The sequence below is a fragment of the Bubalus kerabau genome, chromosome 4 (genome assembly GCF_029407905.1).
Source record: "Bubalus kerabau isolate K-KA32 ecotype Philippines breed swamp buffalo chromosome 4, PCC_UOA_SB_1v2, whole genome shotgun sequence".
NCBI lineage: Eukaryota > Metazoa > Chordata > Mammalia > Artiodactyla > Bovidae > Bubalus > Bubalus kerabau.
This window is the reverse complement of record NC_073627.1, coordinates 66985752-67009895: the sequence shown is the minus strand read 5'-3', so window position 1 is coordinate 67009895 and position 24144 is coordinate 66985752. Positions and strand designations below refer to the sequence as shown.

The 24144-nt window shown below is 45.1% G+C and overlaps 1 protein-coding gene across 3 annotated transcripts in view; it reads right to left on the bottom strand.

Moving 5' to 3' along the window:
• Positions 1 to 11315, bottom strand: part of CLCN3 (chloride voltage-gated channel 3) — an 85172-nt gene extending 73857 nt beyond the window's left edge. The window contains exons 1-2 of one of the 3 annotated variants that reach the window (XM_055577637.1): positions 11032 to 11315; positions 101 to 276 (exon numbers count right to left, since the gene is read on the bottom strand). In XM_055577637.1, coding sequence (XP_055433612.1) covers positions 101 to 260 — 160 coding nt within the window. In that variant the 5' untranslated portion in view covers positions 261 to 276; positions 11032 to 11315. Of the gene's footprint in view, positions 1 to 100; positions 277 to 10819; positions 11001 to 11031 lie in introns of those variants that run through there. The other 2 variants (XM_055577640.1, XM_055577638.1) reach the window with 2 other exon arrangements.
• Positions 11316 to 24144: the final 12829 nt, after the last annotated feature.

The following is a 24144-nucleotide window of genomic DNA, read 5'->3' as shown; positions in this document are numbered from 1 at the left end:
TTAAAACAACAAAAAAGCCATCCCAAAACCCAACCTCAATAAAACAATGTCTAAAACAATTCATGATGACAAATATTAAGAGCTATAATGTCACACTTACCCACTGCTGTGTCACCATCTAACAAATTGTCATCTTCAGAAGTCTGGAAGTCCATAATAACACCTGCCCCGTCTAAAAGCTCCTCATCACTACTCACACTGGTTATACTGTTGTAGCTGTTTCTACAGTAGCCTCTATGGAACAGCTGCTCAGACTCCATTTAGCTGTCTGGTTATCTGAAAAAAAAAAAAGTTGGGGGGAGAAATGGCTTTAACATTTTCCCAACATATAATAAAAACCATCTACTTTAACAATGTAAAGAAAACTTCTGATCTCATATTAAAAAAAAAAATACTAACTTAATTACTGTAACAATAGCTAACTCTATTGGGTTAAGTCTTTGGGGATCATTTAATAATTCTATTCTCACCAAGCAGTTGTAAAAAGCAATGAAGAACTTCTTCAGGTAATGGTATAAAGTAGTCTCTCAGATCCATTGTTTCAAAATACAAAGTACAGAGAAGTGTTTACAATATACTATAGTATACGCAAGGGCTTCCCTGGTGGCTCAGATGGCAAAGAATCCACCTGCAATGCAGGAGACCAGAGTTCAATCCCTGGGTCAGGAAGATGCCCTGGAGAAGGGAATGGCAACCCACTCCAGTATTCTTGCCTGGAAAATCCCATGGACAGAGGAGCCTGGAGGGCTACCGTCCATGGGGTTACAAGAGTTGGACATGACTTAGCAACTAAGTGACAACCACAGTATGTGTGGGGCTTCCACCCAAAGAATGGGGGCTGTGGTAGAGGCTGACCTGCAGCATATAACTGGCTGTGTGTGCACAGACCACCTCTGGAAAGAGTTCTAAGAAAGTTGCCCACAGGAGAAAGGGACAGTGGCTGACGCACCAGGTATGAAAGGGAGACACTATGTACCTTTTGGATATCTCACCAGGTGCAAATATTAATGTTAAAGTAATGTCATTTAAACATCTGTAAAATTCCATTCTCCTTTCATCACTTTAAAATTTAAAGCTTCAAAGCCCATAGTCAAATATCAGCCATGAAAATATGGTAACAGGTCACTATTTGCATTTCTTTCCATAAGAGAATTAACAAGCAAGAACATGTTTTCAAGGCTCTTACTCCGTGCTTTAAGAACAATGTAACTCCTGAATAGCTTGGTGTTTTAAATGCATCTACCTACTTGTTCAACATCAAAACAAGTGAGCGAGATACCAGCAAGAGGTTCAAAAGGTTTAGGGGTGGGACTTGAAAGCTAGAATCGCAGGAGCAGTTCATCCAGTAAGCCTGGTAAAACGAGATTTGTCAGCTCTGTCAGGATGAGCACACAAATGAGTAAAGGTGAGTGGAACTATGCATGGTCCACTTTCAGTGCTGAAATCTAGCACAGAAGACTTGAAGGTCAAAACACTCTCTAGTCCTCAGGATATTTTCCTCTGGCCAGGTGGGGTTGGGGTGGGGGAGAAGTAACCTCTAATTAAAAATTACGGGGTCACAAAGAGTCAGACATGACTGGGCAACTGAACAACAACAACTTTTAAAAAGATGTATAAATTACCTAATTTAAAGAGAAGTTAAGAGAAGGTGGAGCTGGAGAGCTCTGGTCTGAACATCTTTCGCAGTAAGTAGAACATAATACACAGATAACAGTGATCAAATATCAGACTGTTGACTTAATCAAGCAGGTAAAAAGAGAGATGTATTCAGTGTTCAATAAACAAGGCCTTTCGACAACAGTGCTAATCTGGTCGTGGTAAAATAACCAAAAATTAGCACCTGAGTTACAAAGAAAATCTTAAATATTTACTGCTTTGCAACTTTACTGATGTTTCATGATTACCTCTACCAAAAATGGTCTATTATACAGAGATCTGTTAGAATATATTAATTAAAACAAGAGTTTTATTTCAAGGTAAATGTTAGAATAGTATGAATATAACTGTTCATGCTAAGAACTTTGCAGTGTCCACAAAGGTGATAAAATTAAATATTGTGGCTCTTGAGTAAAGAACTAAAAGTTTTTGTTTTTTTTTTAAAAAAAAGCATTAACAATTCAAAAGTCATTTTCATTTTGATGTAGCAAAGCACATCCACTAAGGTTTTGCAAAGAACACAGACACTATTCTTCACTTCTTTACGTGACGGTCACGCTGGAAGCGCTTAATACTTGTGATAACATGCGTCAATGGACATGCATTTGCTAGAGGCTGTACAACACCAAGAAATCACGCTCAAGTAAAACTGTGTCCTGAGCCCTCCATTAGCAAGTCCCAACACAGCTCCTCCATTTTGTCCCTGGAAGTCTCTCAAAAACTGTTAGTGATAACTTGTAACTTAACCCTTTCGCAGTGTTTAAAAAACTTCATTTCACAAACACCTCTGATACATCTAAACTTCACAGCTTTCTTTGTAACAAGAGCAACCAACTCCGTTTCAAAGTTTGTTAAAATCAGGTCTGTGTGGGTTCTTATTTCTATAAATTCAATAACTTTAAAAAACTATTCTTATTAATCCAGAAACCTGTAGAGCTGAACTGTCTGACCAGCAGCCACTAGCCCTGAAATATGGCTCAAAGGAGAAGTATCTACTAGATTCCTGTGATTTCATAAAAAAAGGAATGCCAAATATTTCATTAATAATTTTATATTGATTCTGTGATGAAACAAATGGGCTTTCCCCAGTGGCTCAGCAGTAAAGAATCTGCCTGCAATGCAGGAGACACAGGTTCCATCCCTAGGTCAGGCAGATCCCTTGGAGGAGGAAATGGCAACCCACTCCAGTATTGTTTTCTTTTTCCCCCTTCCAATATTCTTGCCTGGGCAATCCCATGGACAGAGGAGCCTGGCAGGCCACAGTCCATGGGGTCGCAAAGAGTCATATAAGATTAAGCACGCATGTGTCTGCTGAAATAATACTTTAGATATAATGGGTTAAATAAAATATATCATTAAAATTAATCTCACCATTTTCTTTTTAATGTGGTTACTAAGAAATTGAAAGTTATACATGTGGCTTGATTTGCAGCACAGGTGTTTTTATCGCACAACACCGCTATAAAATAGTCAAGAATCTATGAAAGCATAAAGTAAGTACACAGAAGGAATCTGGACACCAGTGTTAAACCGCTTCAGGTTCTAAACTCCATCCCCAGGCTTGATCATGAAAGGGTATTTAAACCGTAATACAGCAACTGAAATTCTGCATATAAAAAAAAATGATTACTACAGTCTTATTTTTCCTTTTAAACTGTTAAAAACATATTTAAAACCATTTCAAATCATTTTAACAGACACAGTGACTTGCGAGTATACTCCTGTAGAGCTATGAAGAGTAGAGCTAATCCGAGAAAAATCCCCAGGGAGAACACTGGTGCGCTGCGGTGACTCCCTCAGTGATCTGTGCACCGTCACCCCGGCCCTTCGCATCTCTTCTCCACCCCGCAGCCAGCATGATCTTTTCCCAGGGCAGGCCTGATGCTCACCTCTCCCCATGCCATGCATTAAGGCCTTAATCACTTGTCACCACGTTTTGCCAGCAAAGGAATCAACACAGCAGACAAGCCCGTGCAGCCAGGCCTCTCCCACCTCTCCCAGACACACACCGTCCTCTGGGCCCTGCGAGGCTGCCCTGGTGCCTGCCCAGGCTCAGCTGCTCCCTGGGCATGGAAAGGGCCCTCCCCTCTTCATGGAGGTGACAGTCCCATGTATCCTTCAGCTCTCACCTCAAGCACCCTCTAGTCAGTGAACAAACTGTCCAGCAGAGTTTATATGTCAGGCACCACCCTAAGCACACTACAAACTCATTTAGTATCTGTACTAACCACAACCACAGCCCCAAAGGCTCTACTGTCATCCCCATCTCACAGGTGAGGACACTGACACACGAAGAGCTGCAGTAACTGCTGCAAAGTCGTGTGCTGTAACGACAGCTGCCTCAGCACCCGTCCGCCTGGGCTGGCCGCCCCGACCAGGCCCAGCGCAGCGGTGAGTCCCTGCCTCCCCAACGGCACATGCCCAGGTGCAGTGTGGCCCTGCTTCGCGGGATAACTGATGGCTGTCTGCCCCCCGGAAGGCGGCACAAGGCCTGGCCGCGCCCATTTCTGCACAGCACCATGCGCCTAAGAGGGCTTCACTTTTTTAAACTTTTTACTTGGAGACAATGGAGATGAGATGGCTGGGCGGCATCACCAATGCAATGAACACGAACTTGGGCAAACTCTGGGAGACGGCGAGGGACAGGCAGGTTGGCCTGCTGTGGCCCATGGGTCGCAAGGAGTCGGACACGACTGGGAGACAGAACAGCAATGGTGATGTCGCACGCAGCTGCAGTAAGGAATTCAAAGAGCTCCTGCGTCGCCTCCCCTGAGCATCCCCAACGGTCACGCTGTGACACTGACACAGGGCCTCCCCTCACAAGGACCCCTCCTGCTGCCTCTACAGCCACAGCACTCTCCTCCAGTCCCCCAGCACCGCCTCCTAACCCCTGGCGACCTACAGCCCGCTCTCTATTTCTGTAACTCTGCCGTGTCAACAGCACCGCACGAATGGAGTCGTGTGGTCCACGCCTTTGGGGACGTGTCCACTCGGCACCCAGCAGGGCTCTGCAGAGCCGTCCAGGGCTGGGGTCTGTCAGCAGTCCGCCCCTCTTTATGGCGGAGTCGTGCTCCGTGACACGCACACCACGTATGTTTGTTTAGCCATTCACCTGTGGAAGAACATCTGGCTCTTTTCCAGGTTTGGGCTATCACAAACAAAGCCACAATAAATACCCATGTACAGATTTCTTTGTGAACTTAAAGTCTTCATTTCTCCGGGATAAAAGCCAAGGACTGCTATTACTGTGCCATATGTTAACTGCATGTCTGGCTCCTGAAGAAACCGCCAATTTAACATCCCTCCCTACGACGTCTGGGTGAGCCTGGTTTTCCACATCCAAGCCGGCACTCGGTAGTATATATGTTTCACCATTCTGACAGGTGTGTTTTGGTATCTCGTGGTTCTTTTAACGTGGTTTCCCTAACAGCTAATGTTGAACGTATTTTAAGTGCTTACTTGCTACCTGCATATCCTCCTCAGCAATATGACTCTTCGTATCTTTTGCCAATTCTAACTGAATTGTTTTCCATCTGAGTTTCAAATTTTAGAATATGTATCTTAGATACTAGTCCTTTGTTAGATGTGTTGTTTGCAAATATTTTCTCCCACTCTGTAGCTTGGTCGTCTTCTTTCTAACAGGGTCTTGTTTGTTGTTTAGTTGCTAAGTTGTATCTATTCTTTTGTTACCTCATGGACTGTAGCTCACCAGGCTCCTCTGTCCATGGGATTTCCCAGGCAAGAATATTGGAGTGGGTTGCCATTTCCTCCTCCAGGGGATCTTCCTGACCCAGGAATCGAACCTGTATCTCCTACATTGGCTGGTCTATTCTTTACCACTGAGCCATCAGGGAAGCCCTTTAACAGGGTCTATCATGAAGCCAAAGTTTGATGAAACTCAATTTATCAATATTTCCCTGAAGGATTATGCTTTTGGCATCAACTCTAGGAAATCTACTACCAAAGATTTCTCCCAAATTTTTTTCCTAAAATTTTTATAATTTTACATTTTATATTTAACTCTAGTCCAGAGGACAAGATGGTTGGATAGCACCACTGACTCAATGGACGTGAGTTTGAGCAAGCGCCACGAGATGCTGAAGGATAGGGTAGCCTGGCATGCTGCAGTCCATGGGGCTGCAAAGAGTCGAACACGACGGAGTGACGGGACTACAACTGTAGTCCAGGTTGAGTGAATTTCTGTATAAGCTGTAAGACACAGGCTGAGGCTTGTTTCTGGGTGTGTGGATGTCCAGTTGCTCCAACGCCATTTGCCAAAAAAGTTATCTTCCTCCCACTGAATTGTTCTGGGGCCTCTGTTAAAAATTAGTTGGGCTTATTTGTGTGAATCTGTTTCAAAGTCCTCTGTTCTGTTTCGTTGATCTGTGTTTCTACACCTACAGCAATAACACACAGTACTGACTACTGGAGCTCCTGACGCTGGAGACTGATTTCTCACACCTGATTCTTACTTTCCGAAATTGTTTTTGTTATTCTAGTTTCTTTGCTTTCCCATATTTATTTTAGAATAGTCTATCTGTATCTACAGAATTTTCCTGGATCAGTTAACTATGGTGTGAATAACAAACTGATCTATCTGTACTTGGATGATGTATGAGAACTGAAATTCAACGAGACCTAAGCTGAACACAAACCTGCTTGTCCTCCCCCTCTCACTATCTCAGTTTACAGCATCACCATTGACCTAGTAGGCAAAGTCAGTTTTCCGAGTTACTGATTAATGTATTTGACAAACTTTTTGCTGAGCAACCAGCATGTGCTGGGGGGTCCTGAGTAAGAAGAGGTCCCTATTCCCAAGGCGGTGAAGGTGCAAGACACACATGTAACTGCACACGGTATGAGAGGCACACAGGAGAGGGGCACAGCAAGTCCACGCGATGCCAGGAACAAGCTGCTGCCTGGGAGAGTCTGCAAACACTGAAAGAGGACACAGTGCTGCAGGGTTAGGATGGGTTAGCTAGGCCAACCATGCAGCGACAAGCTGATGAGGGGGAAAAGCAACGTAATACAAACTGCTCGGGCAGCTCAGTAAGAGGTGGGGACTAGAGAGTAGCTGGGGAGGCGCCCAGAAGCAGGAAGAGGCTCTTGGGTTCTGCTGAGGAACCAATTCACTCACTCATGTCAACACATGGTAAACCACAAAGTCTTTAAGAGAAGTCACCTGATGGGAAGTGAACTTTAACAAGCCAACCGCTGCAGCAGTGTGGAGGACAGACAAGAAGGGCAGGAGACTGAAGACCAGCTCTGGGAAGGGGTCCAGGGGCCCTTACTCCAGGAGACCCTTCAGCAACCCTGAGTATAACACAATGAGGGCATCACTGCACTGAGTCACAGTGACATGACAGAGCAGAAAGGGCTGTAAGGACCACAGAGGAGGCCATGGCAACTAACAACACACGAGGAAGGGAGCAGGGGAAATCTAGATTCCCGCTTGGTTTCTGACTTTATTAACTGATTCAAAAGAGCTGGAAGAAGCAAAGCGTCGTCTCCTGAAGCTTACAGGACTTAACACCAGAGCGTGCTTTCCAAACGTAGGATCAAGGCCAGACTAGAGAAGGGGGTGGTGACTCTGAGCACCAGTGTGGTCCCCAGACTGCACACACTGAGCAGTGCGGCCCAGAACGGGGGGCTGGGGAGCAGAACAAGGGAGACTGGACATGCGGCTCAGGGGCCCAGAGCTGAGGGAGGCACAATGAGTCTTCAGAATTCCAACAAGGCTCTGGGTTCTCATCAAGGGAACTGGGTAGGGCTGAGGACCACGGCTAAGCTTCCAAGGCGTGTGTGTCAGCTGTCTGAGAACAGCAGGCACAACCAGAGAGGGGCAAAGGAAATCCTGGGTGTCTGCAACCAGAGAGATGAACGCGAGTCTCAGGATTGATGACAGCGGCGAGGGGGATCCCTGAGTGATCTATCACTTGGCCCCAAGGAGCTTTCTGGTAGAAACATCGCAGGAGCTAAATGAGCAAGATACTAGTCCAAGATTAAAATGTGACCATGAATTTCAACAGAATCACTTATTCCTTTACTGAAGCAACTGTAAAAAAATAAAATATAATACAAATAAAATTTTTATTGATTGATGGCATAAATTACATTTCCTAGTGTCCTCAGGGATATGAAAACTTTTTCCTACAAATTTGTAAGTTTGTAAATATAATAAAAGGGGACACATGTAGACACCAGAACTGTTTGAAGAGTTCAGAGAGAAAACCACATCCCACTGTAGCTGATGATGACAAGCATTCTTTGGAAGATATACATGACCTGGATCTTAAAAATGGGGGGAGAGGGCATTCCCTGGCGGTCCAGAGGTTAGGACTCAGAGCTTCCAGTGCTGGTGGGGACCTGGATTCACACCCTGGGTGGTGAACTAATGTCTCACAAGCCACCACGACACAGCTGGATGGAAAAAAAAAGGTCGGACCTACTGGGGCAGAGATGAGAGAAGAGGTTAGTCAGGTGAAGCAAAAGCACTAGCATGAATCAAGCTATGGAGTCAAGAGGGTAACAAAGACATTTACGAATGAGAGTTATGCACAGAACACAGGTCCAGCGCAAGGTTCATGGGCAAATAAGTTTGGGTAATAAAACACACCCCCTAGAAATGTCAAGGCTAAGAGCCCGAGCAAGGTTCTTGAGAAAACAAAACTTATTAATAGTTTCTCAAATCTATTTTACAAAGGATCAGTTCCTCCATCCCTTACAACATCATGAAACGTAGATCACATCAAAACATCACCAGATTAAAGAATGTATCCTGATACAAATAGTCAGTACTTACAAGAAATGATGATAATTAAACTGATTTCTTCCCAATGTAACATTTGTTGATATTTTATCCTACTGTCTATTAAGATAGCTGCATGTCTAAATCACTGCACCTTTTGTATTTTTCTTCAAAAAAGTACTAAATGCATAACCTGCTAAAGGAAGTGGCTATCTATTCTGAAGAAAATTTCCTAGATTCAAAATATTTTTTAGATCCAGTAAAAAAAGTTAAATGCCAGATGATTTTAAAAGGAAAAACACACATACAAGTATAAAGCTCAGACTATCACAAGCAAAAAGGTAAACAACCCAACAATAAGATGCGGTGGAAGACGTACACTTTGAAAGCTAATTTTCATGACTTTATAAGACAGAAACTATTCAACTACTTTCCATGAGGGCAAGAAATATGTTTACCTGACTTCATTCCAATCAAAGCTGCAGATCAAATCTCTCTATATTTCAGCAATGCAAATGGACAGTTTCCCCATGTAGATTCACCTTTCATTTTATTCTTAACTGAAGAAAAATGATCTTTAAGAATCAAAATGTATCACAGCTACTATGTTTAAATACACATGTGAAAGTATAATTTAAAAAAACACAACAGTTTATTGAGTCGTGGAAGAAGAATTTTAAAAAGGGATACTCCAGAGCTTCTATGATTTTATATTACTTTTATATTGAAGAATGAATGGACCTATGATACCATCTCTCTCACCCTACCTTTTCTTCCAGAATTTTGTTGAGTCTTACTTGCCTTGAAGGGCAGCCACTGATAGTACGAGGTCTGAAATCACACTGTCAGGCTTCAGTCTCCAGTCTGACACTAACTGAGACCTTGGGCAAGGTAGTCAGATCCTCTATGCATCAGTTTCCACGTCTCTATGATGGGAAAAATCAAAGTACCAACTCCAAGGATCTGACATGAGAACTCAGATAATACACAGAACCACTTCAGAAAGATCCTTAACCACAGAATTTGCTCAGTAAATGCTAACCCTTATCATATTTTAGGTCCCTGCTGAAAAGTTTGACTAGAAACTAAGCTGAAAGTTCCACAAAGCAGTGACAGTGGCCCAGCTTCCCAGGACGCTGCTCTAGCAGCTGACCCACCACAGAGATCAAATCCGGCTTCCTGAGCAGGCTGAAAATTATTACCAACAGGTCACAACAGGAAATGGAAAGCCTATCACCAACATGAGCTGGAAAACTGCCAACTCACTAACACAAAACCATAACGCGAGCAAATCTTTCCCCTGAACTGGATCTATCCAAAGCTAGGTTATTTGCATATGATTGAAAATATATGCTAAAACTCAAGTTCCAACTAAAGATGTAGGTACTATACATTCATATTGACCTCTTAAAATAATTTCAGGTGTTTTTCAAACAAAGAATCAGTCTTTGAAGAGTGTGGGGGGTAAGGTGTGGGAGGAGATGCAATCTGCTCTGGGTTCTGCCAATAATAGGCTGTTCCTATCAACCAGAGGTCATAAACTGCAGGCTTAATCTGAGTAAATACCTGCACGGCACACACCTGGCTTTTAAGCCCTATTGTGTAACAAAAAACAATCAGCACTGGCACCTTTTAAGGTGAAAATCAACCATCTATACAGGAGCATTTTAACTCCTGCATGTCCTCCCCTGCTACACAGCATTTTCTAGTGACTCACAAAGCAAGTAAAATAGACTGACATCAAATTATTTATGTAAAGACTCAACAATCCTTTGATTGTTGAATAAACCACATAAACCACAATGATGCTGCAGGAACTGAAATGCATGGCTCAAAAAGTTTATAGTTTGCAGAACTGAACTTCTGAATTATCCAAAAAGAAATAATAAAGTGTAGTCATTCATAAAAAAAGTTATCTCATAAAAAAGAATTTTCTTCCAAAGGAAACACAAATTCCAGCCCCTAATATGCATAAGGTGTACGTAACTGTCTTCTATGAGCTCCAGTTTTAAAATGCTGTGCAAATAAACCACATTATATAGAAAGTCGATTTCTGTGTCTACGGTGGTTTCCAGTCCAAGTTTAAGATCAAAACACAAATGCTATGTATACACACAAACTATGGTTTGATATACACATAAATCTTTTAAAAAGTGACACTGAACAGTAAGTTTATATTTGGGCAAATTTCGCGAACGTGAAACCCACAATCTCGTCCTGGCAACTACGTCCACTCTGTTCAAAGGTCTTTTGGCAGTTCCTGAAGCAGGTGCAAGCTTAAAAGAACGGTCTCGGGCCTCACCTGCCGCTGGCGGGGTCAGCGTCCCGCAGGCCAACCCGTCCCAAGATCTGGATGGCGAGGCAAGCGACGCCGGCCCCGCCGGCTCCCGGCCCCCGCCCTCCGCCGCCACTCACCTCGCCGCTCAGCGGCAGAGCAGCCCCGGGGCCGCGTCCTGCGCCGCCGGCGGGCTCCGCATTTGAGGGCGGCCGGCGCGCCCAGCCCCACAGTGACCGCGACCCACGGGCTCAGCCAGGCGGGAGCCGCATCAGGTTGGAGCCGCCGGCTCTGGGGCCCTGGACTCGACCCGCTGCTGCCCCGAATCAAACACGACCGCCTTAAAGCTCACCTCCCTCTGGAGGGACCACAGCTGCAGCCATGCTCCAACTCGGGGAGAAACTGGAGCGGCCGGCCGCCAGCACCCCTCCTCGGCACTCGGCCCAACTCCGGCCACAGGCTGACGGTACCGCAGGAAGCGCTGCGGTTCCGAATCTTCCAGTCCGACCCACCGACCCCGGGAAGCGGACAGGAGCGGCTAGAGCAGGGCCGACAGGTGCGTCGGCGCCTGACGTCACCGCGTAGCCGTGAACGGCCGTTCAGCGTCCAGCCCGGTTGGAACCGCGTCGGTGCCCATTGGGCCGTGAGGGGGAAGGGGGCGGGACTTGTGGAAATAGTGGGCGGGGCTTATGGAGGCAGGGGGCGGACTTTGTGGGAGCAGTGGGCGGGTCGTGAGGAAGGAGTGGGACAATCAGGTGGGAACAAGGGCGGACCTGTTGGGAACAGGGGGCGGGCCGTGTAGCTGCAGGGGCGGGCCTTAGGGATGGTGGGCGGGCCGTGTGGAGGCAGGAGGCGGGGCTCGGGCGCCTTGGGGCGGGGCCGATTGAGGTGTGACCTTTCCCAGGTGGTTGGTCACGTCCCGCAGGCGGTGGGGTCCTCCTGGTGGTGACCTCGCGAGAGGACAGAGGCGGCACCTGACCGCACGCGCCGAAGGGCGCTGCGCGAGCCCCGGGCTGGGAGACCCTGCGGCCCCCGCAGGCGAGCCTGCAGTGGCGAGAGCGCTGGTTCTGGAGACAACCAGCCTGCCAGCCCATACAGGGGGCCCCGATACCGCGTCGGCACCCGGTTAGCCGTTACGAATTCTCAAAAATGCTTGGAAATTGACTATTTTGGAAAAAACACGCAACCTGAGGAGGATTTGAATGGCAGAACTGAATGGACTTCCTCTCGGCAAACGGTTGAGGAACTCCTAGGTGTGCCAGTGCGGATTCCAAGAACAGGGAGGGCTGCTCAAGGACAGGCCGGTATGGGGCTCTGCGGAGTAGGGACGGCCTGAATCTCAAAGGGTGACCTCTGACCTGGAGCTGGGGAGAGGGGATGGTCAACAGCACCTGGTGGCAAAGAAAGGTAGAAGGGTAAAGGCGAATGGTACCCTGGTGTTACCTGATTATAGGTGGGAGGGGGATAGGAGGGGAGATGCAGGAGTCAGCCATTGTGCCCACGACTTTTGTGTTTTATCCCAGATAACTGGCAGCTGTTGGAAACCTTTGTTGTTGTTGTTGTTATTGAGTAGTTTTTCTTCCCCAAATTTTTCTATGAAAATTTTCAAACCCAGAAAACCTGACAGATGAAATGAGTTCATTGAAAACTCATAAATGGTTTTTCACTTAGTTAAGGTATATGATAAATGCTCTAAGATTTTATGTTTTAGAAGTCTAAAGTCAACTTAGAGTAACTGCATATAACAGGGAAATGTTTTAATCATGGGCATGACAGGATCAGTCACCTAGATTCAAAAATTCTGCTGTGTTAGCTTCATTTGTATTGAGGTGTAATTTTTTCCCCTGAAGTTATAAAACTCTACCCAGAGTTTTATCTCCTGAGAATAACAACCTCTGGGCTTCTGTGGTGGTCCAGTGGTTAAGAATCCACCTTGCAATGCAGGGAACAGCCATTCCATCCCTGGTCCAGGAAGATCCCACATGGCTCTCAGCAGCTAAGTCCATCAGTTCAGTTAGTCACTCAGTCATGTCCAACTCTTTGTGACCCCATGGACTGCAGCACGCCAGGCCTCCCTGTCCATCACCAACTGCCGGAGTTTACTCACAGTCATGTCCTTTGAGTCAGTGATGCCATCCAACCATCTTATGCTCTGTTGTCCCCTTCTCCTCCCGCCTTCAATCTTTCCCAGCATCAGGGTCTTTTCAAACAACTCAGTTCTTCCAATCAGATGGCCAAAATATTGGAATTTCAGCTTCAGCATCAGTCCTTCCAATGAATATTCAGGACTGATTTCCTTTAGGATGAACTGGTTGGATCTCTTTGCAGTCCAAGGGACTCTTAATATTCTTCTCCAAAACCACAGTTCAAAGGCGTTGATTCTTCGGCACTCAGCTTTATTTATAGTTCAACCGTCACATCCATACATGACCACTGGAAAAACCATAGCCTTGACTAGATGTACCTTTGTTGGCAAAGTAATGTCTCTGCTTTTGAATATGCTGTCTAGGTTGGTCATAACTTTTCTTCCAAGGAGCAAGCATCTTTTAATTTCATGGCTGCAATCACCATCTTCAGTGATTTTGGAGCCCAGAAAAATAAAGTCTGACACTGCTTCCACTGTTTCCCCATCTATTTGCCATGAAGTGATGGGACCAGATGCCATGATCTTCGTTTTCTGAATGTTGAGCTTTAAGCCAACTTTTTCACTCTCCTCTTTCACTTTCATCAAGAGGCTCTTTAGTTATTCATCATAAGGGTGGTGTCATCTGCATATCTGAGGTTCTTGATATTTCTCCCAGCAATCTTGATTCCAGCTCGTGCTTCATCCAGCCCAGCGTTTCTCATGACGTACTCTGCAAATAAGTTCAATAAGCAGGGTGACAATAGACAGCATTCATGTACTCCTTTCCTGATTTGGAACCAGTCTGTTGTTCCATGTCTAGTTCTAACTGTTGTTTCCTGACCTGCAAACAGATTTCTGAAGAGGAAGGTCAGGTGGTCTGGTATTCCTATCTCTTTAAGAATTTTCCAGTTTGCGGTGATCCAAACGGTCAAAGGCTTTGGCATAGTCAATAAAGCAGAAGTAGATGTTTTTCTGGAACTCTCTTGCTTTTTCTATGATTCAGTGGATGTTGGCAATTTGATCTCTGGTTCTTCTGCCTTTTCTAAATCTAGCTTGAACATCTGGAAGTTCATGGTACACGTACTGTTGAAGGCTGCCTGGAAGAATTTTGAGCATTGTGTGTGTGTGTTAGTTGCTTAGTGGTGTCCGACTCTTTGCAACCCCATAGACCCACCAGATCCCTCCATCCATGGGATTCTCCAGGCAAGAACACTGGAGTGGGTTGCCATTTCCTTCTCCAAAAGGAACTATAGAAAGGAAGAAAGTGAAGTTGCTCAGTCGTGTCCAACTCTTTGCGACCCCATGAACTGTAACCTACTAGGCTCCTCCATCCATGGAATTTTCCAGGCAAGAGTACTGACTTGAGTTGCCATTTCCTTCTCCATTTTGAGCATTACTTTGTTAGCATGTGAGATAAGTGCAATTGTGCAGTAGTTTGAGCATTCTTTGGCATTGCCTTTCTTTGGGATTGGAATGAAAACTGATCTTTTCCAGTGCTGTGGCCACTGCTGAGTTTTCCAAATTTGCTGGCATATTGAGTGCAGCACTTTCACAGCACCACCTTTTAGGATTTGAAATAGCTCAACTGGAATTCCATCACCTTCCACTAGCTTATTTCGTAGTGATGCTTCCTAAGGCCCACTTGACTTCGCATTCCAGGATGTCTGGCTCTAGGTGAGTGATCACACCATCGTGATTATCTGGGTCATGAAGATCTTTTTTGTATAGTTCTTCTGTGTATTCTTGCCACATCTTCTTAATATCTTGTGCTTCTGTTAGGTCCATACCATTTCTGTCCTTTAGTGTGCCCATCTTTGCATGAAATGTCCCCTTGGTATCTCTAATTTTCTTTAAGAGATCTCTGGTCTTTCCCATTCTGTTGTTTTCCTCTATTTCTTTGCACTGATCACTGAGAAAGACTTTCTTGTCTCTCCTTCCTATTCTTTGGAATTCTGCATTCAAACAGATATATCTTTCCTTTTCTCCTTTGCTTTTCGCTTCTCTTCTTTTCACAGCTATTTGTAAGGCTTCCTCAGACAGCCATATTGCTTTTTTGGATTTGTTTTTCTTGGGGATGGTCTTGATCACTGCCTCCCATACAATGTCATGAACCTCTGTCCATAGTTTATCAGGCACTCTATCAGATCTAATCCCTTTAATCTATTTGTCACTTCCACTGTATAATTGTAAGGGATTTGATTTAGGTCATACCTGAATGGTCTAGTGGTTTTCCCTACTTTCTTCAATTTAAGTCTGAATTTGGCAATAAGGAGTTCATGATCTGAGCCACAGTCAGCTCCCTGTCTTGTTTTTACTGACTGTATAGAGTTTCTCCATCTTTGGCTGCCAAGTATATAATCAGTCTGATTTCTGTGTTGGCCATCTGGTGATGTCCCTGTGTAGAGTCTTCTCTTGTGTTGTTGGAAGCTGAGCCATGCTCTACAGCTGCTGGGTCTGTGCTGTAGGACCAGGTAGCACAGTACTGAGTCCGTGTGCCACCCTCCTGTAGCCGGTGTGTCCCGGAGCCCATGCTCTTCAACAAGAAAACCCACAACATCAAGAAGCCCGTGCGTCAAAACTGGAGAGTTGTCCCCATTCACAACAACTACAGAAAGTCCACAAGCAACAAGGAAGACCCAGTGCAGCCAAAAATTAACTAATTTAGAAAAGAGTAACAACGTCTCCTGGAGAAGGCAATGGCACCCCACTCCAGTACTCTTGCCTGGAGAATCCCAGTGATGGGGGAGCCTGGTGGGCTGCCGTCTATAGGGTCACGAAGAGTCAGACACGACTGAACAACTTCACTTTCACTTTTCACTTTCATGCATTGGGGAAGGAACTGGCAACCCACTCCAATACTCTTGCCTGGAAAATCCCATGGATGTAGGAGCCTGGTAGGCTACGGTCCATGGGGTCACTAAGAGTCAGACACGACTGAACAACTTCACTTTCACTTTTCACTTTCATGCATTGGGGAAGGAAATGGCAACCCACTCCAGTGTTCTTGCCTGGAGGATCCCAGGGACGGGGAGCCTGGTGGCTTGCCGTCTATGGGGTCGCTAGGAGTTGGACAGGACTGAAGCGACCTGGCAGCAGCAGCAGCAACAACCTCTCCAACACAATCACAATATCACAGCTAGGAAATTAACAGTAAATCCCTAATATTATCTGATAGCTAGGCTATATTTAAATTTCACCAGTTGTCAACAAGAAAAGAGTCTTTTGCAGATTTTTTTTCAAACCAGGATCCAGTCAAGTTTCAAACATTGCATTTTGGTTATGTTTCTTAAATCTCTTTTATTCTTCAACAGTCCCCTGCAATTTTTCATAACACTGATGTTTTAAAGAGACCAGACAAGTTGTCTAAAGAATGTTGCAAGATGAACAGTTTGGTTTTTTAATAATAATAGTAATCGTGGTTTCTGTAGATTGACCATGTTCCCAAAGAAGATCCTCCCACATCCCACCCCACACTTTATTTGGGAATAGGGTCTTTACAAGTGTGTTCAAGGTGATGGGCCCTAATCCAACATGCGTGACATCATCAAAACAAAAGAGACACAGAGAAGATGGGTACGTGAAGATGAGGTCGAGACTGGGCTTATGCAGTCCAGACAAAGAAGTTCCTGGGGCACCAGAAGCTGGAAGAAGAAGGAAGGACTCTTCTCCAGAGCCTGATTTCAAACTTCTGGGCTCCAGAAAGGTGCAAGAATAAATTTCTATTGTTATAAGACCCCCAGTTTATGGTAATTTGTTACAGCAATCTTAGGAAACTAATACTGGGTTGACCAAAAAGTTCATTCAGATGTTTCATACGATGTTATGGAAAAACCCAACCGAACTTTTTGGCCAACTTAATGCAATGGCTTGAAACATTTGGAAACAATACAGAAAGTCTAAAATGCAAGCTAACTTAGTCCTTGTACAACCGGACCAACCTCAGTGCTCAAAAACATACTATTAAGTATATCTTGCCTGTCTTTTCAGGGACATTTTAGGCACTACAAAGATGCTATTGATACATACGTCAAATGATGGAGGAAACTATTCACCAGAAGCCCTGTTAAGAGAACTGGCTTGGTCAGACTTTTTGCAGTGTTTAGAGGGTGCCGGCAGGCTAAGTCACTTCAGTTGTGTCCTACTCTGTGTGACCCTATGGACTTGTAGCCCACCAGGTTCCTCTGTCCATGGGATTTCCCAGGCAAGAATACTGGAGTGGGTTGCCATTTCCTTCTCCAGGGGATCTTCCCGACCCAGGGATTGAACCTTGGTCTTTTACATCTGCATTGACAGGTAGGTTCTTTACCACTAGCGCCACCTGTAGGAAATCCTAGATGTGTCTCAGCTGGTTCCTAGAAGAGGAGTTTGTCTTCCTTTTGAGAGAAGAAAGGGAGGGGAAGGAGCAAGTTGACCAGAAGAAGGTGGGGGTAAGTGCTGGAGGAGAGTTAGCTGTCAAACTTTGTACAACAGGCTCTGCAAGAGAGGCTGCTTTGCTTCCAGACCAAGTTGCATCAAACTCTGTATCACACACTGGTTTTGGTTACATACACTTTGGGGGCCCTCCAGGGAAAGCACAAGAGAGTAATAAATACCTGATCGGAGTGTATTTTTCTGTATCTTACCCAGAGATTACCTGCATAGTATGGTATAGGAGGTTACCTCGATGCAGTGGTGGTGGTTTAGTCACTAAGTTGTGTCCAACTCGCGACCCTCTGGACTGTAGCCTGCCAGGCTCCTCTATCCATGGGATTCTCCAGGCAAGAATACTGGAGTGGGTTGCCATTTCCCTCTTCTCAATGCAGTGATACCCTCAAAATGCACAGGCAGACAACTGTCCCAGAGGTCAGGGAAAGCCAACACACCCTGAGAAGCCAGGGGGGAAGAAAGAAACACACTCAGGATAGGCTGCAACTGGAATGGAAAGATTTAAGGCTGTGGTCATGCAGCATTCATATGTCTTGTCTGTCTTTGTGGCCTCCCATGGATTGTGGGGTAGTTAGAACTAGAGGTGAGCTTTGAGTAAGAGTCCAGAAATGGAAGGTGCTTCAGGCCCATGACACATGCCATTGGAGAGAAGCAAGAGCTAGAGTGCCTGAGCATAGCCCAGGTTGCCAGTTAACCTGTTGAGCCCTTCTGGGGCAGGACGTGCGCAACACAGAGTGTCACCGCTGGGTGGCAGGATTAAGACCCATGTATGCCGGTGTCTTGTGGATATTTAGTGTGCCATGAATATATGGTGCTTGATACATGTCTGATGGGTCTTGTATGTTTAGTGCCTTGTGAACATGTCACATCTCCTGGTCCTTCCAACTTTTTCAATCTCAGCTCTCAAGTCTGCTGCTGCTGCTAAGTCGCTTCAGTTGTGTCCGACTCTGTGCGACCCCATAGACAGCAGCCTACCAGGCTCCCCTGTCCTTGGGATTCTCCAGGCGAGAACACTGGAGTGGGTTGCCATTTCCTTCTCCAATGCATGAAAGCGAAAAGTGAAAGTGAAGTCGCTCAGTCGTGTCCGACTCTAGCAACCCCATGGACTGCAGCCCACCAGGCTCCTCCGTCCATGGGATTTTCCAGGCTAGGTAGGCCCTAATGACCTGTCCACCATGCCTCACAGCTGAGTAATTTGCATCATCTGTGTTTTGTCCATGAGCTTAGTCTGTCCTATTTATTTCTTTTCTCCAAGGCAGAATTGAATATTCTCAGACGACACAGTCCTTGGTTTCAGGGCTTGTATGGTGCCCCTGTGGTGATGGGAGTGCCCACAACACAGTCCAACTTCTCAGGACTCTTTCATTGCTGGTATCATGATAGAATGTGTGAAACCATGGTTATATCTAAGCACGTGCATCCATGCATGCTCAGGCACTCAGTCGTGTCTGACTCTGCAACCCCATGGACTGTAGTCCACCAGCCTCCTCTGTCCATGGGATTTTCCAGGCAAGAGTACTGGAGTGGGTTGCCATTTCCTCCTCCAGGGGATCTTCCTGACCCAGGGATCGAATCTAAGTCTCCTGCATTGCAGGTGGATTCTTTACCACTGAGCTACATAGGAAGCCCATATCTAAGCACAGTTTTCTCTTATTTTACTTGGGACTCTTTTGGACAAGTTTTGTAGGTTCTTTTTTCAGAAAAAATGTTGGAAAGTAATTGAAAACTTTTCTAAACTAAGTGGATTTTTTCAAGAGATTTACAGACATATGTTTTCTTCTCTCACTGCAGATAATGGTGCCTAATATGGGGAGAGGTGCTCAGATTTGCGCCTAGACAATAGTCAGAGCCATATAACTGTGGTACATATCCACCCTGAGGAACTGTAGTTACCACTATAGTTAATTGTATGGTATATTTGAATATTGTTCAGACACCAGATACTAAGAGTTCTCATCACAAGGGGAAAAAAAAACAAAACATGGTTTTCCTTTTTTCTTGGTATCTACATGAGATGGCAGATGTTAACTAAGCATTGTGGTAATGATTTCACAATATATGTGAGTTAAATCATTACACTGTACACTTTGAAGTTATGCAGTGCTGTACATCAGTTACATTTCAGTAAACTGGACAAACCCAAACCAAGGAATAAAAACTGACAAAAGCCTATCAGTCCACAGGAAGTACTTGGAGGCAGAGCAAAATACGTTGCGTGAATAAAGCCAGGCTCCTGTACATAAATCATAGTTTCTAGTGAGAACTGAGCTGAAGCACTAATAAAAAGAGCTCTACCAAGACTTCTATTAGCTCTATTCCTCTGCCACTGACCAACCAACAAAACCTTTAAGCTCTCAAGGAAAGTGAAAGAGTAACTCACAGTGCTAAGAGTGTATTTACTCCAGCCACGTCTGGTGCCCTGGTATATCCAGGGCATGGTAGGCATCGCCAGCCAGTGGCTGTGATGGCAGCCAGTCCTTCCTGCCAGGACTTCTGTCCTTCTGGAAGAGGCAGTTTGGAATGTACTATTTTATAGGATTAGCGAGAGAAGTCAGAAAAACACTGGGGAATCCTATTTCAGTTCTTCCTAGATTCTTGCTCTCTGGCCCTAGTCAAATTGCTCTGAGCTTTTCCTGAAGTAAAAAACCTGAAGATATGATTGTTTGCCATAACGACATTAAAAATACATTAGAAAAAATGTTCCACAGAAAATCAGAGATATGAACAAGGTCGTATAGATGTACTTCATACATTTGTGAGCTCTCTCAGAAAAGGAACTTTTATTTTATCGCCTACGTTTCAGGCACGTGGGCAAGAGGGAGAGAAAGGAGCCGAGATGTTCTATTAGGAAAATGGAGGTGTGGTTCTAGTCTGGAAATTCTTGATATCACCAGTATTGGGGAACTAGTTGAAAAATGGCCTTTTCTTGTCTTTGGCCTTTTCCCTAAGGACGAACATGAAATGAATAGATTTGCAGTCTTAATTACATTTTGAAGGCTTTGGCATTACTGACAGTCTTCCAGTTTCATGATTTTTTCCTGTGCTTATCTATGCTCAGGTCATGTCCAACTCTTTTGCAATCCCATGGACTGTAGCTCACCAGGCTTCTCTTGCCTGGGATTCTCCAGGCAAGAATACTGGCATGGGTTGACATTTCTTCCTCCAGGGGATCTTCGAGCCCAGGGATCAAACCCATACCTCCTGTGTCTCCTGCATTGGCAAGTGGGTTTTTTACACTGAGCCACCAGAGAAGCCCAAGATTCTTTCCTACAGATCCCCTAGCTAAGCCTCCCTGGAACTTGACACTGTTGAGTTAGGAAAAAATGCACAGTGTGAGAGTTGTGAGTTAAGTTTTATTTGGGGCAAAATGAGGACTGCAGCCCAGGAGACAGCACCTCAGACAGCTCAGAGAGACTGCTCCAAAGCAGCAGGGGAGGTCAGTATATATATGATTGTGGTGAAGGGGGAATACGTGCAATGAAGCACGTATTTTTCCAGAAAGTTTCTGTGGTCTCGTGAAGCTTTGCCAGCCACAAGGAGCAGACGTCGCCATGAAGGATTTTAGTGCTGTTCTAGATATGAGGAGATACAAGAATTGGGTTCATAAAGTCGGCTCCTGAGACTGTCTAACTCTCTGAAGACCTGTCTTGCCAGTTTTTATCCCCTGGGCACCCAGCGTGTCATTCCTGCTCTCCCCCTGGAACTCCTTTTCAGGGAGTGCTGAAGGTCAGCAGCGGCAGCAGCACGTGACTTAATCTTTGGAGAGGCAGGTGGCGAGCGCCCATGGCAAGTGTCCTTGTGTAGTTGACAGTATTCTCTGAGCTATTCAACCAAGCCCATCCCCAGTTCAGTCTCATGGTGAGACTCCTCTCTCAGGTGCTGCATGGCTCAGGGCTCAGTGTTTTATTTTACTCTTCCTAGAAATGACTGTGATCTCCCTTCTCAGAGCTCCCCCTTTTCCAACCCAGAAAGCAAAAAACCCAAGACCTGACTGGATGTTTCCTCTTTGCATATCGAGCTAGGCCTTCTAGACTAAGACCAGCACGTGCAGCAGGCTGCTGCCATTTCACTCCGAACACCCTCCAGCTAACGCTTAGTTCATGCCGCACACCCAGCACAAGGCCTGAGTAGGCCTTTAGGAGTGCGGCTCAGAACTGAGAGCCCCCACCTTAGAATACAGAAAAATGGAGTGTGCAGACACTGACCTTTTTTTCCTCTCAGATTTGAGCGTCACATGTTTTCAATTTTAGAGACTGTGTTTGCTCCTATTTAAGGCTTTAGGTCTCTCTTCCCCAACAAAAGATGGCTGGTGTGTCAGGATAGTTTGATCCAGTACATACACGTACATAAGCACGTGACTTTTTAATAAACTCCCAAAGGGAAGGTACTCACTGTAAGTGGACCGCCAGCCACCTGCTCTGATTTGTTGTCGAATTGTTTCACTGCTGCCTGCTTTCTGGAAAGAATGAACCACAATACCCCATCATCCGGCATGGCACTTAAATCACTGTGTATGAATGACTGGGTGTATTTCTGAAAAACCTCAATAGAAGAGAACTCTGGAAATCGCCCCCTTTCCCCTTGCCTTGTTAGATGTTGTTTTGTCACCCAGTCGTGTCTGATGCTTTTGCAACCCCATGGACTGTAGCCTGCCAGGGGTATACCACTATTAATAAAGGTGGGAAGAATTTTCATTTTTTTTCCTACCAGAAAGAGGTCTACAAGTATAACTTTATAACTATATTTAAGATAGAAGTTCTGTTTATTATCATAATTTTAAAAAATTAATTTAGGAATTCCCTGGTAGTCCAGTGGCTAGGACTTGGCGCTTTCATTGCCATGGGCCCAGGTTCAATCTCCACAGTCAGGGAACTAAGATCCCACAGGCTGTATGGCAGGGTTAAAAAAAGTGAATTTAGTGTTGGCATTTCTTTTTTTTATTTTCTTCAAATGAAAATATTGTTGAAACCAAGCAGGATCCTGTGGGGTATTCCTGGGGACAGACCCCATGCTTCCCCAAACCATGTCCCCTGCCTCTTGTTTGTAGAAAAACATCTGCCTTCTAGGCTTTTCCCAAGTTCCAAAGAGCCAATTTAATCAGAGAAGTTAGAAAATACACAAAGGAAAATACTCAAACAAGATGGAAAAATAAGAGTTTACCCATAAAATAAAGTCAAGGACTTTTACTTCCTCCTCAGTGGCTAGAGGTAATTTCCTAGAGATAATCTCTAGCAGGGAGATCAAATCAGCCCATCCTAAAGGAAATCAACCCTGAATACTCATGGGAAGGACTGATGCTGAAGCTCCAACACTGTGCCACCTGATGTGAAGAGCTGACTCTTTGGAAAAGACCCTGATGCTGGGAATGATTCAGGGCAGGAGAAGAAGGGGGCGGCAGAGGATGAGATGGTTAGATAGCATCACCGACTCAATGGACATGGGTTTCAGCAAACTCCGGAAGATAGTGAAGGGCAGAGAGGCCTGGTGTGCTGCAGTCCATGTGGTCACAAAGAGTCAGCTTAGCGACCAAACAACAATGGCTGAAGATGATTTCCTAAGCCATACCCTTGAACTGTTTTGTAGTACTAAAACGCCCTCCTGTCAGAAGTTAACTGTGTGCTGATCACGAGCATCAGACCCCAGACTGGTCGGAGCCAGAAAACTGATAATTGAGTTTCCTGGAATACTACCACGTCAGCTCAGCATCAACCAGTCTGTACATAAGCTGATCACACTGTCTTCAACCCCCTCCTTCCCCTGGCCTTTCAAAACCCTCCCGAAGGCCAGGCCGGCAGGGAGATCAGGTCTTTGAATCACTAGCTACCCTTCCTCCTGGCTCCATGCCCTGGGATGAACTCTGCACTCTTCCTCCTCACACCCTGGCTTCACAGAGCAAGGGTGACCAGACCCTAGTTTGGTTTGGTAATGTTGTTATAGAATTTTTTGATTACTAAAACAACTGATTCTTTCTAAAACTGACACATTGAATTACAAATCAATAGTTAAATGGAAAAGAAATCCACAAATGGATACAGATACAGATAGTAAATGTAATATATGATAAAGTTGACATTTGAAATCAGTGGAAAAGGAAATCACATTTAATGAATAATTCTGGCATTATTAGATTTCCTCCAAAAGAATACAAAGTCATTCTCCCTATGTTACTCATATATAAAAATAAATTTCAAATTCATTAAATCTATTAGACAATTGAAATACAAGAACACTGAGATTATTCATCGAACTTTGGGGTGAAGGAATACTGGCTTGGCAAGATGAAAAACGTGAATGACAAATAAAAAGACTGATAGATCTTGGGGGCACAGGGCCCCCCAATTTGACCACAAATTGACAAATTTCTATATGATCAAAGATACCATCAGATCAGATCAGATCAGATCAGTCGCTCAGTCGTGTCCGACTCTTTGCGACCCCATGAATCGCAGCACGCCAGGCCTCCCTGTCCATCTCCAACTCCCGGAGTTCACTCAGACTCATGTCCATCGAGTCAGCGATGCCATCCAGCCATCTCATCCTCTGGCGTCCCCTTCTCCTCCTGCCCCCAATCCCTCCCAGCATCAGAGTCTTTTCCAATGAGTCAGCTCTTCGCATGAGGTGGCCAAAGTACTGGAGTTTCAGCTTCAGCATCATTCCTTCCAAAGAAATCCCAGGGCTGATCTCCTTCAGAATGGACTGGTTAGATCTCCTTGCAGTCCAAGGGACTCTCAAGAGTCTTCTCCAACACCACAGTTCAAAAGCATCAATTCTTCGGCTCTCAGCCTTCTTCACAGTCCAACTCTCACATCCATACATGACCACAGGAAAAACCATAGCCTTGACTAGACGGACCTTTGTTGGCAAAGTAACGTCTCTGCTTTTGAATATGCTGGCTAAGTTGGTCATAACTTTCCT